General features: G+C 47.2%; 1 protein-coding gene across 1 annotated transcript; it reads left to right on the top strand.

Annotated features, from left to right (window-relative positions):
* Window positions 1-442: 442 nt before the first annotated feature.
* On the top strand, window positions 443-14,951 carry bcl2l12 (BCL2 like 12). The gene is made up of 8 exons (XM_056407826.1): window positions 443-497; window positions 4,274-4,454; window positions 6,588-6,774; window positions 6,898-7,114; window positions 7,228-7,332; window positions 8,685-8,761; window positions 9,607-9,873; window positions 14,293-14,951. The coding sequence occupies exons 2-8, from the start codon at window positions 4,276-4,278 to the stop codon at window positions 14,332-14,334; spliced, it is 1,074 nt and encodes a 357-aa protein (XP_056263801.1). The 5' UTR covers window positions 443-497; window positions 4,274-4,275; the 3' UTR covers window positions 14,335-14,951.
* Window positions 14,952-21,753: the final 6,802 nt, after the last annotated feature.

Here is a 21,753-nt window from a genome sequence, read left to right as displayed (position 1 = left end):
CAACCAATAAATGAATAAAACCAAACATCTCTGCGTGTTTTCCATTTGAGAGTTTCAAATGTGTGTGTGTGTGAGTCTCAATAGGACAAAGCTTCAGCCCATGAGTGATGAAGAGTCCTCACATAAACACTGAGCTTGACTTCGTTTGGCTCGTTCTACGTCACGTGGGTCGCTGTGAACGAGTCCGCTGGTCAGGAGGTGATCTACTGACTCATCTTCAGAGAGTCAGTGATGAGTGGAGGAGCGTCTGTTCCCTCCAGGTAACAGGTGTGTGTCTGTCGTAAAGACACGGGGTTCTGTGTTGTGTATTCCTTGATAATATAGTGTTATTGTTATTAAACTCCTCCGATGACTCATTAATATGCGAACTAGTCATACGTTCGGACGAGTATCGGTGTGACGCCCCTCCTCGGGCGCGCGCCGGTGGAGCTGCGCGCGCACACGCGACACAAGCTAGCGGCGGTCTGGACGAAACTCGTCGCAACACACCAACAGAGGTACGAATAATCTCCTTTGGGTCTGGTACTGGACTACTCTGGTACTGGACTACTCTGGTACCGGACTCCGGTACTCTTTGAAGTCGCTTTAATGTGTTGGTGAACTTTACAGAAACTATTTCCGTGAAGTTTGAAGTTGTCTTCCCGCAGAAATCCCTCCCGAGAGTCCCGGTGGCCGCGGTGGTTTCTGAGTTAGTATCAGGACACCGTTTACCGAGTTATGGAAGACTGACTACAGACAGCTGGAGAATAGAGAGCGCGTCCAGTTGGCGGGTTCTGGTAGTTCTGGCGGGTCCTCGCGGTCCGGCTCAGTCCCGGTCCCGTACCTCTCTCCCTCCGCCTGGACGTCCCTGTGACGTCATGTCTCCTCTTGTGTCTTAATCTCTCTCTGGTACCTTTCTCCTGCTGTCTCTGATCCCGATGCTGCCTCTTTCTGTCGGTTTGTTGAAAGTTTGGTTTGTCAGGTTTCATTTCTCTCAACACTGATTCACTGTACTGGAGTGTGTGTTGTCAGCACTGGAGGATTACTGGATGCACCTGAGATAACATATATATATATATATATATATATATATATATATATATACATGCCTTCAATAGATAAGTTTCTGCCTGGCAACAACGTAACTATCGTAACAAAGTAACTATCGCAACAATATAACTATCGTAACAAAGTAACTATCGCAACAACGTAACTATCGTAACAAAGTAACTTACGCAACAAAGTAACGGCGGCAACAACGTAATGGCGACAACAACGTAACTATCGTAACAACGTAACTATCGTAACAAAGTAACGGCGGCAACAACGTAATGGCGACAACAACGTTACTATCGCAACAAAGTAACGGCGGCAACAACGTAACTATCGTAACAAAGTAACTATCGCAACAACGTAACTATCGTAAAAACGTAACGATCATAAAAACGTAACTATCGTAACTTTTATAACAACGTAACTTTAGTAACTATCGTAACTCATAACTATCAGAACAACGTAACTATTGTAACAACGTAACTATTGTAAAAATGTAATTATCATAACAACGTAACTATTGTAACAACGTAACTTTAGTAACTATCGTAACTCAACTATCGTAACAATGTAACTATTGTAACAACGTAACTATTGTAAAAATGTGATTATCATAACAACGTAACTATTGTAACAACGTAACTTTAGTAACTACCGTAACTCATAACTATCGTAACAATGTAACTATTGTAACAATGTAACTATTGTAAAAATGTAATTATCATAACAACGTTACTATTGTAACAACGTAACTATTGTAACAACGTAACTTTAGTAACTATCGTAACTCAAAATTCGTAACAATGTAATTATCATAACAACGTAACTACTGTAATGACGTAATTATCGTAACAACGTAACTATTGTAAAAATGTAATTATCATAACAACGTTACTATTGTAACAACGTAACTATTGTAACAACGTAACTATTGTAACAACGTAACTATTGTAACTAGCGTAACTCATAACTATCGTAACAATGTAACTATTGTAACAATGTAATTATCATAACAACGTAACTACTGTAACGACGTAATTATCGTAACAACGTAACTTTTATAACATCTCCTTTTCCTGGCAAGGAGGGAGAACTCTACATTCCAGAGATAGTTGAACTACACCTGTCCTGTAGGACCTGTTACTGGATCTTTCGATCCGTCTTCTTCCTTGAGACCTTCGTGTTTTTATTTGGTTTTCTCAGCCTGATCTTCTCTCTTTGGACTATTAGCACTGTAGCAAAGACAATAACCATGAAATCAGCCTTTTCTTTCTTAACTACTGCTGTTTTCTGTTTGTTAGCACAAGATAACTTCACTTATGTCCCCTTATCTTTATAATCAACCCCACACCTGCCATACTGGTTCCAGGACTTTCTCTCGAGTGTCCTTTTCAGCAACAGTGGATATACTGAGAATAAAAGCAGTAATGGTATCGGCAATACTAATAGCAATGCAAGTCGCAATAACAATGATAATAGCAGGAGGTGTCAGGCAGGAACTGGGTCCAGATAGTCAATTAAATGTGTTTTTGAAACAAAATATCTGTGAACAAATCTTTCTGCATCGCTTTGAAACAAGATGTGCTTGATTTTTTAAATGTTACGTAGGTGGAAAAAAAGGAGTTAAAGGAAAATTCCTGTTCCAAGATAACTCAGAGATTGTTTACAGTGGTGTTGGATGTCAGGGCAATTTCCTCAAGAGAAACTATATCATTAGATAATTAATGTCAATTAATGTCGGCAGTGTTCTTGACATAGTAACATTTCTTCAGTTTTGTCTGAGTTTAACATCAAGAAGTTGCAGCTCATCATGTTTTTATGTCTTTAAGATATCTTGAATTTTACCGAGTTGGTTGGTTTTCTCTGGTTTTATCCATAGATATAGTTGAGTATCATCTGCATAACAATGAAAGTTTATGGAGTGTTTCCTGATAATATTGCCCAAAGGAAGCATGTATAAGGTAAATAGAAGTGGTCCGCGGAAAGAACCCTGTGGAACTCCGTGACTAACGGTGGTGGTCATCGAGGTTAAAATATCTTGGATATATTACGTAGCCCTAGTTTTATTTAAGGGCTGTTGGTGATTTTATTTGCGGCATCACTGACACTATTAAGAATGTCAACCATTTAAAGAGGATGTTGAACTGGATTGTCCAGTTGTGTTTGTTTGTTTGTTTTCATTTCACTTCGTGGTGGACAGAATGTTTCATGAAAGCTTGATTATTAATTCAATGCAGATTTAAAGTACCATATAAATTCTACAACAACTAGCTACTCATACTTCCATACTTGTCTACTCTAGTTTTTTAAAGTCGATCAATTGTTGTCATTTCACTGATTTATATTAATATTAATACAGTATAAAAAACAACTTGACACCTGACAGCTGAACTCAATCTCACAATATGGGGCAGCACGGTGGCTCAGTGGTTAGCACTGTCGCCTCACAGCAAGAAGGCCCTGGGTTCGAATCCCGGTCATTCCAGGTCCTTTCTGTGTGGAGTTTGCATGTTCTCCTCATGTTCTCCTCGTGTCTGCGTGGGTTTCCTCCGGGTACTCCGGTTTCCCCCACCATCATAAAGACATGCACCGCAGCCTCACCCCGGTTCGTATGGATGTGAATGAATGTTGGTGGTGGTCGGAGGGGCCGTAGGCGCTGATTGGGGGAGGGGCCGTAAGCGCTGATTGGCTGCCACGCTTCCGTCAGTCTGCCCCAGGGCAGCTGTGGCTACTGATGTAGCTTACCACCACCGGGATGACTGTGTGTGTGTGACTACTGGACTCTGTAAAGCGACTTCGGGTGCCTTGAGAAGCGCTATATAAAATAAATGATTATTATTATTATTATTAATATGAAGGCATGTTCTAGTCCTATAGCGATGGATGGATTAGTCAACCCAATCTCATCAACTATTGACTTGATTACCAAGGTGGCAACCTTCAACGCTTGCATTCTCACTCCTGACCACCAGGGGCGACTCCTCTGGTTGTATAGAAGTCTATGCTTCATGTGTTAAAGCTACATTCTCTCTACTGACCACCAGGGGGCGACTCCTCTGGTTGTATAGAAGTCTATGCTTCATGTGTTAAAGATAAACTCCCTCGTAGTGTACGAAGGCTGATAGTACGTAGTGCATGATACTTGTTTTGTTCAACACGCTCATCATATTCTGTATTTTGAGGATGCCTCTCACTTCAAGAACCAAATAACCCGAGGACATTTTGTTTGACCTGGTGTTAGGGATGTCAGAGTCTGCAGGCCGCCCTTCCTCCGTCTCCTCCGTCTCCTCCATCTCTCTGGTGGAGATCAAGGCTGAGACTCATTTAGTGATCAAAGCCTTCCTCCATCGAGCCCTCACCATCCCCCCACAGGAGAGACCCGGTACAGTGGGAGGGGCCTACAAAGAGCACAGCAAGTACAGGTGAGCTTTGTTTCTGTCATCTCCTTTCACCTCAGATTGGACACTGATGTAAGCAAACAACATGTATTATATTACCTCCTTAAGTATGTGAGTATACATCTTTGTCAGGCCTGGACTAAAATGAGGACTCAGATGCGGAGAAATAGAATGTATAAGCCCACTTTATTGAATTCAGAACCTCTTTGAGGAGTGACAAATAAATGGGCTATGAAAAAAAGATCACTAAATAACTCGGGCCTGGCAAGATAACTCACGAAAGAGAAACTTCCTCATAATAAAGATCTAATCTAAAAACAAAGTCACTCCACACGGGAGGACAGCAAAACGGCTGACCAATAAAACTAAACGGAGCTAAACTAGAAACTTTACAAAGGAAAAATCACTCTCAAGGAGGAAACAGGAAACAACTCACAGGGTTTGGTAAAACTCTTGGAGAAAGAGACTCTGGCTGTGGCAAAGGGCTGAGGGCCGAGGACCAAACACTGGCCCAAAGGGGAGACGCAGACTATACGCACATGAGGGTCATGGGGAACAGGGGGAGACCATCAGGGGTCAGGGGAGACCGTCAGGGATCAGGTGAGACCATCAGGGGTCAGGGGAGACCATCAGGGGTCAGGGGGGACCATCAGGGATCAGGTGAGACCATCAGGGGTCAGGGGGGACCATCAGGGATCAGGTGAGACCATCAGGGGTCAGGGGGGACCATCAGGGGTCAGGGGAGACCATCAGTGGTCAGGGGGGACCATCAGGGGTCAGGGGGGACCATCAAGGATCAGGTGAGACCATCAGGGGTCAGGTGAGACCATCAGGGGTCAGGGGAGACCATCAGGGGTCAGGGGAGACCATCAGGGGTCAGGGGAGACCATCAGGGGTCAGGTGAGACCATCAGGGGTCAGGGGGGACCATCAGGGATCAGGCGAGACCATCAGGGGTCAGGGGGGACCATCAGGGGTCAGGGGAGACCATCAGTGGTCAGGGGGGACCATCAGGGGTCAGGGGAGACCATCAGGGGTCAGGTGAGACCGTCAGGGGGGACCATCAGGGGTCAGGGGAGACCATCAGGGATCAGTTGAGACCATCAGGGGTCAGGGGGGACCATCAGGGGTCAGGGGAGACCATCAGGGGTCAGGGGGGACCATCAGGGATCAGGTGAGACCATCAGGGGTCAGGGGAGACCATCAGGGGTCAGGGGGGACCATCAGGGATCAGGTGAGACCATCAGGGGTCAGGGGGGACCATCAGGGGTCAGGTGAGACCATCAGGGGTCAGGGGAGACCATCAGAGGTCAGGGGAGACCATCAGGGGTCAGGGGGGACTATCAGGGATCAGGTGAGACCATCAGGGGTCAGGGGAGACCATCAAGGATCAGGTGAGACCATCAGGGGTCAGGGGGGACCATCAGGGGTCAGGGGAGACCATCAGGGGTCAGGGGGGACCATCAGGGATCAGGTGAGACCATCAGGGGTCAGGTGAGACCATCAGGGGTCAGGGGGGACCATCAGGGGTCAGGGGAGACCATCAGGGGTCAGGGGGGACCATCAGGGGTCAGGGGAGACCATCCGGGGTCAGGGGAGACCATCAGGGATCAGGTGAGACCATCAGGGGTCAGGGGGGACCATCAGGGGTCAGGGGAGACCATCAGGGGTCAGGGGGGACCATCAGGGGTCAGTTTTTCCTGATCCGATGTGAGGTTTTGGGGCAGGGATGTCTATGTGTACAGATTGTAAAGCACTCCGAGACAAATTTGTAATTTGTAAAATTGGGCTATACAAATAAACTGAATTGAATTGAATTTAATTGAATCACACAGGTGACACATGAGGAAAGGCAAGTGACCTGAAACGAGAGGAGGAGTTAGGCTTCAAAATAAAACAGGAAGTTACGAGACTAAAACCCAAGACAAGACCAATCTTGTATTGGCGTAATAGTCTTGTATGAAGTGTACATTAAACGTAATAGTCTTATTCTCAGTGCAATATCACCTAATGTGACTGAGAGTTCGTCAACCAAATGTTACACTTCAATGCCTGTGGTTCAGAACAGGGACAGTAGATCAGAACCTGAGATCCACTCAGACGGAGGGTGGTGGATCCTGTTGTGGAACCCTGTTGACTCTCGTCCTCTCCACGCCAGCTTCGAGCCGCAGGACGGCCGGGACTCTAAATCCACAGACGTACATTCAGCAGACGAGAAGAAGATCGGCTTCAAGGACCTGATCAGGCCCCTTCAGAACAGCCTGCGACGCTCCGCCCAGGACCCCAAAGGCTCATTGGACAGAGACAGCAAGACGAGAGTCTCAAACCTCAGAGACCAAACAGAAGTGAGGAACTGTTCCTCTCACTAAGTCCCATTGTCCTCATGAAGTTCTAATGGTTCTATTGAGGCCCCGCCCCCTTTTCTCCAGACCCACAGCAGTGTTGATATTGAGAACCTGTCTCCACAGGATGGCGTCTCACTCGGCTCCTCGACATCGGATGACGATGACGCCGATAAGAAGCACCACAAACAGACGAAGCAGAAGAAGTTGAGGAAAAAGCTCTCCAGGTTTTTCAGGGGCAAGTTGGAGAAACAGGAGAAAGAGGAACGCGACGCTCCTCAGAGGCCCGTCACGTTGGCCATCCGCAAAGACGTGGAGCCCACGCCGGCCCTCACCTCTCCCAGTAAGCTCCCCCATTACGACACGCCGTCCCGCTCCACCTTGAGCTGGGGTCACGTCCCTGCTGCTCCGTGTTGCATGTTCAGTGTTTAATGAAGACCTGTGGTGCTGCTGTAGACCACCCGCCGGAGTTCTACGATGAAGTAGCAGAGAAGCTGGACAAGATCGCCCAGAGGTCGACCAGTACGAAGCAGCTGAGTCCCATAGCCCTGCCTTCAGCAGGTAACCACACACACACACACACAATATGGTATCCATTTGAAGAAGTGGCCGTGTTGTTTCTACCGGATCAGGGAAGTCATTGTTATGGTTGCCGAGGTAACTGTCACTCGTAAACATCAGTCGTGTTCTCTATCTTCATTGAGACGGAAACGAGAAGACAAGATGAGGAGACGGAGCTGAAAGAAGGAGAAGAGGATGGGACGAGAGAGGAAAAGAAGTGACTGCCCCCTGTGTAGCATGAGCATAGCATTAGCATTAGCAGTATGTCGCCACACGCTCTGTGCTTTAAAGGCTCAATACACAGCAGCACAAACAAAGCACCCGCCTCAGTAACTACATATTACATGTGTTCAGAGTGACAACAACAACAACACAGTGATGAGCATGTGTTCCTCACTTATTTTAAAGTTGAGTTGATGAACCAGTAGGGGGCAGCGTTTCCATGTAAATAACTCCTGTGGCCAGAAGACACTCTACATCAGGGGTCCCCAAACTTTTTCCTGTGAGGGCCACATCACTTTTCTCTTCTCTGAAGGGGGCCGGGGTCAGGGGTCAGTGTGTAAAAGAAACAGTGTGACGATCGTAGGGTGCCTAAATGTAAACATGTATTGTTTTCCAGAAAGCCACATAACCAAATATTAATAACTCTTTCCGGGATCTTACCGAACCTTTTAGACATTATTCCGTTCTCTTTGACAGCGGCTAGTCAAGGATTTACGTGGCCAGACTAAAAAGATAAATAACTAGAATGGGCACACGGTAGAGCGCATACCTTCGCATATCACAAGATTGGGCATTGAATTATGAACATGTTGGCATTAGTTGCATGCCAATCGGATGGCTATGGTAAAAAGAAGATTTTGACCTTTTCATGACCTTGACCTTTGACCCGATCGATCCCAAAATCTAATCAGATGGTCCCCGGATAATAACCAATCATCCCACCAAATTTCATGCGATTCAAGAAGATGTTGACCTTTTCATGACCTTGACCTTTGACCCGATCAATCCCAAAATCTAATCAAATGGTCCCCGGATAATAAACAATCATCCCACCAAATTACATGCGATTCGGTTGAATACTTTTTGATTTATGCGAATAACACGCACGCACGCATACAAATACACGGCGATCAAAACATTACATTCCGCATTTTCAATGCGACGGTAATAATAATAATCTGAATGCGTCTCTGGTATTGTTCAGGGGGCGGGGCCAAATGTGGAGGCGGGGCCGTATCCGTATAGTTTGGGGACCAGTGCTCATGGGTCTCTGATCAGAGCGGACTGCGTGGCCCCTGTAGCCCCGGCTGACCGAGGCGCTGGCTGACGGGCGCCTCTGTTTGTTCCAGCCGCGGGGGAGAAGGAGGCCGTGGTGCAGCAGCTGGCTCAGTTGCTGTCTCTGGAGGGAGATTCCATCAACGTCAAGGTAGGAGGAGCTTAAAGGCGCTTATATAGTATATTATGGCAGCTCTTTGTGTTGAGAGGAGACTTTAAAGTCACTTTGTGGAAGTAGTTGCAGGGTTCGCACGGTCATGGAAAACCTGGAAAAGTCATGGCATTTTAAAATGGTCATTCACAGCCCTGGACATGTCTTATATTCATCTTTTCTTTGTGATCAAATCTTTTATTGGTTTTCTAGATATGCACATGCAAAGGAAAAGATGTACACAAAAAAGGTACAAAAACATAAAAATTAAATAAAAAATAATATATATATAAATATGGGTACACATGCAAAAACCTGCACACATATTAACATATATATGCACATACCTGCATACCATTAATACACACACACATAAATACTGTTGATGCACCCCCCTCCCACTGTTGGCGACGCCCCCCTCAAACATCTACAGCTGAAATATAAGGGAATGCATTCGCTTATGTTACAATTATATATATGAATGAATGTTGCGTAAAGCCGTGGACCCGGATGAGATGGTTCTTTCTTGAGCTCCGTGTATTCTGAATATTGAAAGTTCCATATTCACGACCTCATTTCTTATGTTCATCTGTTAATGTACGCGGTGTGTAGACTGTAAGCATGTGAACATACATGTTCACATACATGTTCACATGTGTTCACATACATGTTTTCACATGCGTGTTCACATGCGTTCACATACATGTTCACATGTGTTCACATACATGTTCACATACATGTTCACATGTGTTCACATACATGTTCACATGTTTTCACATGCGTGTTCACATGCGTTCACATACATGTTCACATGCGTGTTCACATGCGTGACCTGTGACCTCCAGATCCAGTCGGACCCCTTCCTGCGCTCCAGCCTGGCCAGACTGTCCTACGCCTCGTTCTCCAAGCTGCTGGACACGTTCCACAGCGGGCTGCTGGTGCCGGGCGCCCCGGCCCCGCTGCCCACGGCCAGCCCCACGCTGCGCCGCATGGCCGTCACCATGGAGGTGTCCCGCAGGATCGTCACGGCAACCGGAGCCCAGCGCATGCAGGGCTACGCAGAGTGCTACATGGAGAGCTTCGCCCCCTGGGTCAAGAGCCAGGGGGGATGGGTGAGTGATGACAGCAGGGACTCCTGAGACCACTAGAGTCCTCAGACCACTAGAGACCTGAGACCACTACAGTCCTGAGACCACTAGAGTCCTGAGACCACTAGAGTCCTCAGACCACTAGAGTCCTGAGACCACTAGAGTCCTGAGACCACTAGAGTCCTCAGACCACTAGAGTCCTCAGACCACTAGAGTCCTGAGACCACTAGAGTCCTGAGACCACTAGAGTCCTGAGACCACTAGAGTCCTGAGACCACTAGAGTCCTGAGACCACTAGAGTCCTGAGACCACTAGAGTCCTGAGACCACTAGAGTCCTGAGACCACTAGAGTCCTGAGACCACTAGAGTCCTCAGACCACTAGAGTCCTGAGACCACTAGAGTCCTGAGACCACTAGAGTCCTCAGACCACTAGAGTCCTCAGACCACTAGAGTCCTGAGACCACTAGAGTCCTGAGACCACTAGAGTCCTCAGACCACTAGAGTCCTGAGACCACTAGAGTCCTGAGAAAACTAGAGTCCTGAGACCACTAGAGTCCTGAGACCACTAGAGTCCTGAGACCACTAGAGTCCTCAGACCACTAGAGTCCTGAGAAAACTAGAGTCCTCAGACCACTAGAGTCCTGAGACCACAAGAGTCCTCAGACCACTAGAGTCCTCAGACCACTAGAGTCCTGAGACCACTAGAGTCCTCAGACCACTAGAATCGTGAGACCACTAGAGTCCTGAGACCACTAGAGTCCTCAGACCACTAGAGTCCTCAGACCACTAGAGTCCTGAGACCACTAGAGTCCTGAGACCACTAGAGTCCTCAGACCACTAGAGTCCTGAGACCACTAGAGTCCTGAGAAAACTAGAGTCCTCAGACCACTAGAGTCCTGAGACCACTAGAGTCCTGAGACCACTAGAGTCCTGAGAAAACTAGAGTCCTCAGACCACTAGAGTCCTCAGACCACTAGAGTCCTGAGACCACTAGAGTCCTCAGACCACTAGAGTCCTGAGACCACTAGAGTCCTGAGACCACTAGAGTCCTCAGACCACTAGAGTCCTGAGACCACTAGAGTCCTGAGACCACTAGAGTCCTCAGACCACTAGAGTCCTGAGACCACTAGAGTCCTCAGACCACTAGAGTCCTGAGACCACTAGAGTCCTGAGACCACTAGAGTCCTCAGACCACTAGAGTCCTGAGACCACTAGAGTCCTGAGACCACTAGAGTCCTCAGACCACTAGAGTCCTCAGACCACTTGAGTACTGAGACCACAAGAGTCCTGAGACCACAACAGTCCTGAGACCACTAGAGTCCTGAGACCACTAGAGTCCTCAGACCACTAGAGTCCTGAGACCACTAGAGTCCTCAGACCACTAGAGTCCTGAGACCACTAGAGTCCTGAGACCACTAGAGTCCTCAGACCACTAGAGTCCTGAGACCACTAGAGTCCTGAGACCACTAGAGTCCTCAGACCACTAGAGTCCTGAGACCACAAGAGTACTCAGACCACTAAAGTCCTCAGACCACTAGAGTTCTCAGACCACTAGAGTACTCAGACCACTAGAGTCCTCAGACCACTAGAGTCCTGAGACCACTAGAGTCCTGAGACCACTAGAGTCCTGAGACCACTAGAGTTCTGAGACCACTAAAGTCCTCAGACCACTAAAGTCCTGAGACCACTAGAGTCCTGAGACCACTAGAGTACTCAGACCACTAAAGTCCTCAGACCACTAGAGTCCTCAGACCACAAGAGTACTCAGACCACTAAAGTCCTCAGACCACTAGAGTCCTCAGACCACTAGAGTCCTCAGACCACTAAAGTCTTCAGACCACTAGAGTCCTCAGAACACTAGAGTCCTCAGACCACTAGAGTCCTCAGACCACTAGAGTCCTCAGACCACTAAAGTCTTCAGACCACTAGAGTACTCAGACCACTAGAGTCCTGAGACCACAAGAGTACTCAGACCACTGAAGTCCTCAGACCACTAGAGTCCTCAGACCACAAGAGTCCTGAGACCACAAGAGTACTCAGACCACTAAAGTCTTCAGACCACTAGAGTCCTCAGACCACTAGAGTCCTGAGACCACAAGAGTACTCAGACCACTAAAGTCCTCAGACCACTAAAGTCCTCAGACCACTAGAGTCCTCAGACCACTAGAGTACTCAGACCACTAAAGTCTTCAGACCACTAGAGTCCTCAGACCACTAGAGTCCTGAGACCACAAGAGTACTCAGACCACTAAAGTCCTCAGACCACTAGAGTCCTCAGACCACAAGAGTCCTCAGACCACTTGAGTCCTCAGACCACTAGAGTACTCAGACCACTAAAGTCCTCAGACCACTAGAGTCCTCAGACCACTAGAGTCCTCAGAACACTAGAGTCCTCAGACCACTAGAGTCCTGAGACCACTAGAGTCCTCAGACCACTAGAGTCCTGAGACCACAAGAGTCCTCAGACCACTAGAGTCCTCACACCACTAGAGTACTCAGACCACTAGAGTCCTGAGACCACTAGAGTACTCAGACCACTAGAGTACTCAGACCACTAGAGTCCTGAGACCACTAGAGTCCTCAGACCACTAGAGTACTCAGACCACTAGAGTCCTCAGACCACAAGAGTCCTCAGACCACTAGAGTACTCAGACCACTAAAGTCCTCAGACCACTAGAGTCCTCAGACCACTAGAGTCCTCAGCCCAATAGAGTCCTCAGACCACAAGAGTACTCAGACCACTAGAGTCCTCAGACCACTAGAGTCCTCAGAACACTAGAGTCCTCAGACCACTAGAGTCCTGAGACCACTAGAGTCCTCAGACCACTAGAGTCCTGAGACCACAAGAGTACTCAGACCACTAAAGTCCTCAGACCACTAGAGTCCTCAGACCACTAGAGTTCTCAGACCACTAGAGTCCTCAGACCACTAGAGTCCTCAGACCACTAGAGTACTCAGACCACTAGAGTCCTGAGACCACAAGAGTCCTCAGACCACTAGAGTCCTGAGACCACTAGAGTCCTCAGACCACTAGAGTACTCAGACCACTAGAGTCCTCAGACCACAAGAGTACTCAGACCACTAGAGTCCTCAGACCACAAGAGTCCTCAGACCACTAGAGTACTCAGACCACTAAAGTCCTCAGACCACTAGAGTCCTGAGACCACTAGAGTCCTCAGACCACTAGAGTCCTCAGACCACTAGAGTCCTCAGACCACAAGAGTACTCAGACCACTAGAGTCCTCAGACCACTAGAGTACTCAGACCACTAGAGTCCTCAGACCACTAGAATCCTCAGACCACTAGAGTCCTCAGACCACTAGAGTCCTCAGAACACTAGAGTCCTCAGACCACTAAAGTCCTCAGACCACTAGAGTCCTGAGACCACTAGAGTCCTCAGACCACTAGAGTTCTGAGACCACAAGAGTACTCAGACCACTAAAGTCCTCAGACCACTAGAGTCCTCAGACCACTAGAGTCCTGAGACCACTAGAGTACTCAGACCACTAAAGTCCTCAGACCACTAAAGTCCTCAGACCACTAGAGTTCTCAGACCACTAGAGTTCTGAGACCACAAGAGTCCTCAGACCACTTGAGTCCTCAGACCACTAGAGTCCTCAGACCACTAGAGTCCTGAGACCACTAGAGTTCTGAGACCACAAGAGTCCTGAGACCACTAGAGTCCTCAGACCACTAGAGTACTCAGACCACTAGAGTCCTCAGACCACTTGAGTCCTGAGACCACTAGAGTCCTCAGACCACTAGAGTCCTGAGACCACTAGAGTCCTGAGACCACTAGAGTCCTCAGACCACTAGAGTCCTCAGACCACTAGAGTCCTCAGACCACTAGAGTCTTAACTCACATTTTTCGCGCTAACAGTTTGATTATAATAATAAACATTTCTAGTCTATAAATGATTATTATAATAATAATAATAATCAAACTAAGTCTAAACTATTGTCTCATTCATTTGATTCATTTAAAGTTATAAACTGTTTGTTTTGGATTTCTCATTATTAGTTTAAACACAACTTTTTTTCCCTTTGTTGTCGTGTAATTCTGGTTTAAAGTCTGCGGCGCGCGAGCCGGAGAGCCGAGAAGAGTTCACGCGACACGTAGAGACAGAGTGACACGCTGCTGGAGAGACGACCAACAACAGACCTTTAGTTTAAAAGAAGAACAAAGACGTCTTTAAGAAAAGGACCTTAAGTTACTTCTGCTGTAATCTGGCGCGACAGAGAAAATTACAGGGGGCAGGCAAAGATTTATTTATTTTTAACTCTAAATTGTCTGGATATGCCGTCCCCGGAAGAGCCAGATATGGCTCGCGAGCCAAAGGTTCCCGACCGCTGCTCGAGATGATCTGATGTGTTCACAGCAGCTACGCTCCGTCACACGCGGGTCGAGCTCGATTCATTCTGACCTTCTGTCTCGTCGCCAGGAGAACGCGCTGCACCTGGAGGAGCCTCTCGAGTACGACTGAGGCGGGGCCCAGCGGGGGGTCTCGGTTCCAACCAATCGGCGGTCGGCCCTGAGCTCCGGATGACATCGTGGAGCCGACGGCGGAGCCTCACCTGGACCGTGAAGCCGCTTCGGCTCGTCTCACTCTGGGCCTCGAGCAGCAGAAGACACCTCCACCAGGGGGACCGTTCTACCACTTTAACAAGAAGAAGAAGAAGGAGAAGAAGAAGAAGAAGCTGCAGATCAATTGGTTCAAAGTCCTGAGGATCGATGTCCTTTCGGAGCGACTTCCCTCTGGGTCACTCGGGAGGATTTAAGTCTTTTAAACTGTTATTTTGATGTAAATCTGGAGGATAATTAAAGTCATCTCAGTGAGATGGTTCCACTTGTTGCAGTTACACGTTCCCTGAATGCAGATCCCTGTGGGACGACCTCTTCAGTGGCAGGCCGTGGTGCCCTCAGGTCCACCAGGAGGAGAACCCAGTCCTGAGCCTCCTCCCACCACCATGTGTGTGTGTGTGTTGGTCTCATCGTCGTTGACGGCCGTTGGCTGCACAGATCAACAGCTGTTTCATGTTCTCTTGTTTACATCATCACGGTTCAACCTGATTAAAGTTACGCAATGTGAGGTCATGAGAACACTCTTGTGTTGTCTCTTCGTTTGGATTCATTTAGCCCGACTAGCTGACGAATAGAACCACGATTATTAGGATTAATATCCTGCTCTCACAAAACTCTGCTTTCAGGATTTCAAAATAATTGGGGTTTAAATTTCAGTTTGACTGGAAACCCCCAGAATCAGAATTCTATCCGTACGTTGCACATACACGTGTTGCCTCATCCTCCATGTTGTCTGGCTCCAAACTCATCTGGCTGTTTCACACCGTGTATAATAAACGAGTGTCGGTCATATCGCAAACACTGTCCAGTAGAGTGTTGAGAGTGACCAGGAGGGGCCGAGGGCCACATCTGGACCTCAATATGGCCAAGTTATCTCAGCTGGATACATGAGGACTTCACCGTATTGGTGAGAATTGTTCATGAGCGTGATTTGTAACTTCTGACATGTTTTAGAAGTCTGACGGATGCTGAATATCACAATGTATTTGAGTGTATCAGTGCTGTTGACGCAGCATTACGTCATCATAAAGGAGGTCTTTGCCTTCTGAGGCACATTTGTATTTTGTGATATTGGGCGATACAAAATAAACTGAATTTAATTAAATATGTGTAGAGGTTAACCAGATGTTCAAAAGTGGTCAAAAAACGATGTTTATTTATAATCGGATCATGAAATGGAACCTGCGGACCGGCCTGTGCATCGGGGCCTTCGTGGTCGGCCTGTGTATCCTTCACTGTGTCCTTGGCGGGTAGCTACGGAAGCCCGGAGCGGCCACCGCGAAGAAGCGATCCGGACCACGAGATCTCAAAATAATGATTTAGCATCTCATATCGATACTATAATAATGATTTAGCATCTCATATCGATACTATAATCATGATTTATCCCCGTGAAAGAGTTTAAATATTTTTAGGAGTTTCTCCTGATGCGATGTGAGTCACAGTCTATGTGTACAGATTGTAATTTGTGGAGATATAGAAAATAAACTGAAATTGAAAATAATTATGACTTGGCATCTTATAATAATGACACAGCATCTTATAATTATGACTTAGCATCTCATAATTATGACTTAGCATCTTATAATTACAGGGCTCTCAAGTAAATTTTCAGATATCAGTCAGTCGCGCGCAATTCCAGGATGCTTTATTTTCATTGGTTGCTGGATTAAATCTTACCCAGATACAACAGATATGGTTTTTTTTCTGATTGGCTATTGTGTAGCCCATTTCTTTTTTTTGATTGGCTGATAAGTGGCACCTCACAGCAGAACTCCAGGGGAGCGCTTGATTCCTCCACGGAGAGGGCAGCGCGGCTCATGTTGGCAGATTAAAACATTAAATAGCCGAGAATTTTTTTCAGAGTGAGAAATACGATGTGTGGCGGGAGTGCGTGACTTAAGACCGAAATGCGTGAGTCTCACGCTCAATGCGTGACACTTGAGAGCCCTGTAATTATATTTAGCATTAGGGATGCACCGATCTGATCGGCGCCGATCCATATCGGCCGATATTCCCATTATCGGTTTTGATCGGCGTTCTCAAAACGGCCGATCAAACTTGGCCGATCAGATGACGTAACATCTGCGAGAACTATCAGAGACGTTTCAATCGCCGCGCACCGCAACGGAGAGTGAGAGGTCAGCGAGGGGATCCTCACGCACCGAGCGGCGTCCCCGTCCCCCGAGTTGAATCTCTGGGTCGACTCAGCCGACTCTCACATGTCTGCCCCTAGAGACTGATGTTGACGGTACACGCATTCGATCGGGAGCGCGCGAGGGTTTTGATAAAGTTAGCGGAAGGATTTACGTGAAAACATCCGGTTTTGCAAAGTTAGCGGAAAGAACCACGTGAAACAACATCCGTTTTTCAAAATAAGATGTCGACAAATCAAACACTAACATATAAAAGTAAACAATGAACTGATTTTGTATCTTTATTAGGGCTGTCAATCGATTAAAAAAATTTAACTAATTAATCGCACATTTTGAAATTCATTAATCGCGATTAATCGCAATTAAAAGTTAAAAGTTCATTCTTTTTAAAGACCAAACTTCACACAGAGCTGTGTTTTTAAAGAGGCTCCTACCTATAAAGTGCCAGCGAGGTATTTAATATTGTGGATGATAAATTGTTTCTTCAGTGAAACATCAGATTAGTAAAAAGAAAGAAGTATATTGAGACCCCATTGGTCCTGTCATCTTTAACACTGAACAGCAGAACCAGTGGCCTTGGTAACTGACTGACATTCACATATGTCACGTTAACCCTCTGGAGGCTGGGCTCATTTTATACATTTTACAAAAAAATGTAAATTCACCTTTTAAAGGCGTTTGCATATGACACATACCCACGTGTTATACATCAAACATTCCAGAACAATCTCAGCTCTATTCAATGAGGCTCAGTTGTCCTCGCGCCGTGTTCGGATTTCGCGCCGTGTTCGGAATTCGGAACAGACTGAGAGTTCAAGCCCACCGCCCACCTCTGCCCAGCATCCTTCTTGCTAACGTCCAGTCTCTGGAAAATAAGATGGATGATGTTAGGGCAAGGATCAGATTCCAATGGGACATGAGGGACTGTAACATCTTTTGTCTGACGGAAACATGGCTGACCCCGCTGGTGCCGGATCGAGTCATATGCCCAACCGAGTCCTTCTCTGTTTTCCGTGCAGACAGAACGGAAGAGTCTGGTAAATCTAAGGGTGGAGGGGTCTGCTTCATGACGAACAACAAGTGGTGCAACCCCAAGGACATTAAGACTCTTTCTCGTTCCTGCTCGCCCAACCTGGAACATCTGACGATCTCATGCCGTCCATTCTACCTTCCCCGGGAGTTCAGCTCGGTCATCACCACAGCCGTCTACATACCACCACAAGCGGACACCGACGTAGCACTATCGGACCTACATGATGTGTTATGTCGGCATCAGAACAAGTATCCCGACGGCTGTGGTGGTGGCTGGGACTTTAATAGGGCAAACCTAAAAAAAGTCATGCCGAACTTTCACCAGCACATTACGTGTGCTACCAGAGGGGACCACTGCTATACGCCATTCAAGAGAGGCTACAAGGCTGTCTCTCTCCCTCCGTTAGGAAATCGGACCATGCCGCCATTTTTCTGCTTCCGGGTACCGCAAAGATCGCGGAAGCGGTAGTGACGAGGACGAAGCGGTGGTCTGACCAATCAGAGGCTGAGCTACAGGACGCTCTGCGTGTCGCGACTGGGACATGATCCAATCCAGTTCCAGTGACGCCAGCGAGTTTGGAAGTAGCAATGAGCCTCATAGCAACGCTTAGCGGACACCATCGTCCCCACGGTAAAAGTTAGGGTCTTTCCTAACCAAAAGCCGTGGGTTGATAGATCCATCCGTGAAGCTGTGAACGCCTGTACTGCTGCCTATAACTCCGGTCTTGTATCCGGCAACATGGACGAGTACAAGGCAGCGGTCTATGGACTGAGGAGGGCGGTGAAGGTGGCCAAGAGGAGGTACCGAGACAGAGTGGAATCACAGATGGAGCAGCGCGACACCAGGCGCCTATGGCAGGGGCTACGGACTATCACAGACTACCAGAGCAGACCCCGCGCTATGGTGAGTGCCGACGCATCCCTAGCGGACGACCTGAACTCATTTTATGCACGGTTTGAGGCTAGCAACAACAGCGCTAGCTCGCTGGCTAACAACAACACCGTTAGCGTAGCCGAGGTGAGTTCTACCGCTGGGGATGAACACACACTCTCTGTGACCGAGCACAGTGTGAGGAGGGCTCTGTTGAGGGTGAACACCAGGAAAGCTGCAGGTCCAGATGGCATATCTGGGCGAGTACTGAAGACCTGTGCTAACCAGCTAGCTCCAGTGTTCACCACAATATTCAACCTCTCCCTGGCTGAGTCCGTGGTCCCCGCCTGCTTCAAGAGATCCACTATTGTCCCTGTGCCCAAGAATGCTTCTCCAGCATGTATGAATGACTACCGACCGTGGCCCTCACCTCGGTGGTCATGAAATGCTTTGAGAGGCTGATAAAGGACTACATCTGCGCCTTCCTCCTTCCTCCATGGACCCGCTGCAGTTTGCTTATCGCCCAAACAGATCCACGGATGATGCTGTCTCCCAGGTACTGCACACCACACTCTCTCATCTGGACAGCCAGAGGGGGCTATGTGAGACTGCTGTTCATTGATTATAGTTCAGCTTTCAACACCATAGTCCCTCCAGACTGGCCGGCAAGCTGATTGAGCTGGGACTGAACACCCCTGTGTGCTTGGATCCTGGACTTCCTGACCGCCAGGCCACAGGTGGTCAGGGTGGGCAGACACACCTCCAAATCCCTCACCCTGAACACAGGATCCCCAGGGTTGCGTCCTCAGCCCCTACTGTACTCCCTGTACACACATGACTGTGTGGCCAGGTTCAGCTCCAACACCATCATCAAGTTTGCGGATGACACAGTGGTGGTGGGCCTGATCTCCGACAACGACGAGAAGGCCTACCTGGAGGAAGTTGCTGATCTGTCACTCTGGTGCCAGGACAACAGCCTCATCATGAATGTCACCAAAACTAAGGAGCTGATTGTGGACTTTAGGAGGGTACAACAACAGAGGACGACTCACCACTGGGGATTAACGGGGCTACTGTGGAGAGGGTGAGCGGTATAAATACCTGGGAGTCCACATCACCGAGGATCTGACATGGTCAACGAACACAGACACTCTGGTGAGAAAGGCAAGGCAGCGCCTCTACCACCTCAGGCAGCTGAGGAAATTTAAAGTTTCCCAGAGGATCCTTCAGTCCTTCTACTCTGGAGCTGTAGAGAGCGTCCTGACAGGAAGCATCACAGCCTGGTTTGGCAACTGCTCCGCTCAGGACAGGAAGGCTCTGCAGAGAGTAGTGCGTTCGGCTGAGCGCACTATTGGAACTACACTCCCCACCCTGCAGGACTTGTACACCAGGAGGTGCAGAACCAGAGCCGGCAGGATCATGAAGGATCCTCACCACCCCAACAACAGACTGTTTCAGCTGCTGCGGTCAGGCAGGCGCCTCCGTAGTCACGCTGCAAGAACAGAGAGACTGAGACGGAGTTTCTTTCCTCAGGCCATCAGGACTGTGAACTCCGACCTCACCAGGACCCCCACATAGACCCACACAACTGCCCCTCTTAGGCACACACACACACACACACACACACACACACACACACACACACACACACACACACACACACACACACTTACTGTAAATATTGTGTTGTTTTTTATTGTAAATAGTGTGTACTTGTTGCCCTTGCACATTCCTGCTGAGCATTGCCACTTTCATTTCACTGCACACCCTGTGTGTGTATGTGACAAATAAAACATCTTGAATCTTGAATCTCTGCTCTCTGACTGACAGGCTGCTATAGAGCCTCACCGGTGAGGTGGGAGGTCCTTTGTGATTTACTGAGTGTTCATTGGTTGTTTTTTTCCCGAAATGTTGACAGACAAACGGATTGACCAATCACGGTGAAGGTTTCGTGTGACAAGTTCTTTCCGCGCCGCGTCACCCGACACGTCGCCCCTCCGTTCCTCTGTGTATCAGAGGGGGAGACGGGAGGAAGGAGGAGCAGGAGGAAACCCGACTGATTCATCCACGAGTTTAAACTCATTTCTGCTCCTTATTTTCGCGGAGAAATAATTGTTTTAAAAACGGAAACAGTGTTAAACCGCACTGCCGCGGTTTGACGCTCGGTTTGAGTGTAAAAACTTCAACGAACACCGGAAGTAAACAAAGTTGCGTTAATTGCGTTAAAATATTTTAGTGCGTTAACGCGGCCAAATTAATCGCATAGGTTAACGCGTTAACGCTGACAGCCTTAATCTTTATAGATCGTTTCTAAGATTTAGCTTAAATTATGCTAACATTAAAACATTTTTACTGTACCAAGGAAGAGTTTATAAAAATTAGTCAGACTTTTGTATGTTAAGAAAAGTCCTGTAAATAGATTTCCCCAGGAGTTCCAGGAAATGAATGATGCAGATGTGTTTCATACATATCTGAAATCCCCCACAATAGCAATCAAACAATTTTAATGTATCAATTAGGACATTTTTCAAAGTAAATGTCCTAAATGTTTAAAGAAATCTGTAATTTCTTTAATGTTTGAGGTGCTTAATATATGTATTTCCTCATAGTCCTCAAAGCAATAATGCTACACAATAAATAGAATGCTTCAATCGACACCGTGATCGGTGATCGGTATTATCGGATCGGCAGATACTGATTTCAGTGATCGGTGATCGGTTTTATCGGTGATCGGCAGATATTGATTTCAGTGATCGGTGATCGGTTTTATCGGTGATCGGCAGATATTGATTTCAGTGATCGGCACCAAAAACCTGATCGCTGCATCTCTATTTAGCATCTCATAATTATGATTTAGCATCTCATAATTATGATTTAGCATCTCATATCGATACTATACTTATGATATATCTCATTGTTATGATTTAGCATCTTATAATTATGATTTAGCATCTTATAATTATGACTTAGCATCTCATAATAATGACTTACTATCTCATAGTTATGACTTGGCATCTCATAATAATGATTTATCATCTCATAATAATGATTTATCATCTCATAATTATGACTTAGCATCTCATAATGAATAGCAGACTGTTGCTATCAATAACTGTCTCATAATTATGGCTTTAGGTAAGTCTCAGTGTCCAGTCCAATGAGGATGAAATCAATAAAATGTCAAAGTAAATACCAGTAAGACGCCCCCGCCCCGTAAAGAGCGCTGTGCTTTCCTTTGACCTGCTCCGTCCAGTCGGCTACA

Source organism: Pseudoliparis swirei, chromosome 23 (genome assembly GCF_029220125.1).
Source record: "Pseudoliparis swirei isolate HS2019 ecotype Mariana Trench chromosome 23, NWPU_hadal_v1, whole genome shotgun sequence".
Taxonomy (NCBI): Eukaryota; Metazoa; Chordata; class Actinopteri; order Perciformes; family Liparidae; genus Pseudoliparis; species Pseudoliparis swirei.
Note: the sequence above shows the minus strand (reverse complement) of the source record. Positions and strands in the feature narration are given on the sequence as shown.

Coding starts and splice junctions, on each gene's coding strand:
- bcl2l12 (XM_056407826.1), top strand. CDS start 4,276: ATGTCAGAGTCTGCAGGCCGCCCTTCCTCCGTCTCCTCCGTCTCCTCC. Junction 8,762..9,606: donor GAGATTCCATCAACGTCAAG/GTAGGAGGAGCT, acceptor TGTGACCTCCAG/ATCCAGTCGGACCCCTTCCT. Junction 9,874..14,292: donor TCAAGAGCCAGGGGGGATGG/GTGAGTGATGAC, acceptor TCTCGTCGCCAG/GAGAACGCGCTGCACCTGGA.